The sequence below is a fragment of the Rhagoletis zephyria genome, unplaced genomic scaffold, assembly GCF_001687245.7.
Source record: "Rhagoletis zephyria isolate East Lansing unplaced genomic scaffold, Rhagoletis_zephyria_1.1 Rzeph_scaffold_66913, whole genome shotgun sequence".
Taxonomy (NCBI): domain Eukaryota; kingdom Metazoa; phylum Arthropoda; class Insecta; order Diptera; family Tephritidae; genus Rhagoletis; species Rhagoletis zephyria.
Genome location: NW_016223964.1, coordinates 1 through 1,412, shown reverse-complemented (window position 1 = coordinate 1,412; position 1,412 = coordinate 1). Strand labels below are relative to the sequence as shown.

The 1,412-nt window shown below is 35.3% G+C and overlaps 1 protein-coding gene across 1 annotated transcript; it reads right to left on the bottom strand.

Moving 5' to 3' along the window:
• Nucleotides 1-680: 680 nt before the first annotated feature.
• LOC108356882 (protein cappuccino-like) lies at nt 681-1,403 on the bottom strand. Its single transcript, XM_017607985.1, has 2 exons — nt 1,160-1,403; nt 681-1,088 (listed from the first exon to the last, which is right to left on the bottom strand). Exons 1-2 carry the CDS (start codon nt 1,384-1,386, stop codon nt 980-982), a joined length of 336 nt encoding a protein of 111 aa, XP_017463474.1. The 5' UTR covers nt 1,387-1,403; the 3' UTR covers nt 681-979.
• Nucleotides 1,404-1,412: the final 9 nt, after the last annotated feature.

The following is a 1,412-nucleotide window of genomic DNA, read 5'->3' as shown; positions in this document are numbered from 1 at the left end:
ATACATTTTTATACATTTTGTATAGTCGAGTGCAGTGTAAAATCTCTCCGCCCGTCGCTTTTATAGGCTGATAATAATTTCGATATATCTATCAAGGGAGTGAGGCATCTCCCATACAAATCGAAGTTTTCATAGCGTATAATATCTCTGGAAGTATTTGTAGTGAAGTCCTGAAACTTGGTATGGAGATATTTGAAATCAATCCCATACTCATAGAGAAAAGTGGGGGTTATTGGAAAAGGGGCGTGGCGCTTTCCAACCATACTGAAACTTTTAATAAAATAAATATTGAATTTCTGTGGACCAATTATACTACACCATTTTGAAATTGCCACCAACTGTACAATACAGATTCAGTGACGATTCACCATCGAATCATTGTTAGCCCAAGAACTTCTTCGGGGACATGACGATTTCATAAGGTTATTCAACTACAACACCAAAATGTGAACGTGAATTGTTGGTGAAAACGTTGATCAAATGTTTTAGTAAAAATTAATTTTGGGCGGGACGAAGTCCGCCGTGTCTGCTAGTAGTAAATAAAATTGAACAACGAGTTTTCTTAATGATTTCTCAATTTTTAACTGGTTTATTTAGCATTTCCAAAATAAATATTTGTAGTTATATACTCGTTTCTTTAAAAAATGGAAATTAATCATTTTTCATATACAAACTTAAATTAGTCTATTTGCTAAATTTAATATAAGGCTACTTTCTAAGTATGTATGTATGTATGTATGTATGTATAAGTGTGTACGTACGTTCCGATTGGTGTGTGCATTTCTTGTAAGCTAAAGTTTGTTTGTATTTGCAAAAAATTTAATACTCAATTAGCTAGTGAAAACACGCTATAAAGCAACAAAGTTATGCATGAAAGCATTTTCGTACGATTTCAAACAAATGCCATAAACTGCATAATAAATATTAAAATCTCTATATTTTATTTCGCATTACAAAGTTGAGCTGCTGTAGTTTGGTTTTACTTTTTACTCAAACGCAGGATACGTTCCTTAAGGCCGCCTGGCTTCAGTTTTGTGGTTTTAACATTTTTGCGTGATTGTGTCTGAATTTGCTTCGACTTGCGTAACCTGAAAGTTGACAACAAACAAAAAATTTGTAATTGCTATTGGATTTTTTCGCCCTCAATTTCCGCACTTACAAGTCGTCATACAACGTGGCAATCTCCTTCTTCCAAATGTCCTTAAAGTCATTGGTGAAGTTCGTCCAATACTCAAAGAACTGATCGGGCGTGCATTGTTCCAGCGCCCGAGATTTGGGCGTATAGTGATAGAAGCGCATCGTTTCGATGAACATCTCTCGCGACTCATCCAAGTCTTTGTAGAGTTTATCGATTGTCTTTGTTGCGCTCTCAATGAACTCCTCCATTTTCGATTTGAATGGCTCCAAAGTGC

Coding starts and splice junctions, on each gene's coding strand:
- LOC108356882 (XM_017607985.1), bottom strand. CDS start 1,386: ATGGAGGAGTTCATTGAGAGCGCAACAAAGACAATCGATAAACTCTAC. Junction 1,089..1,159: donor GCCACGTTGTATGACGACTT/GTAAGTGCGGAA, acceptor GTCAACTTTCAG/GTTACGCAAGTCGAAGCAAA.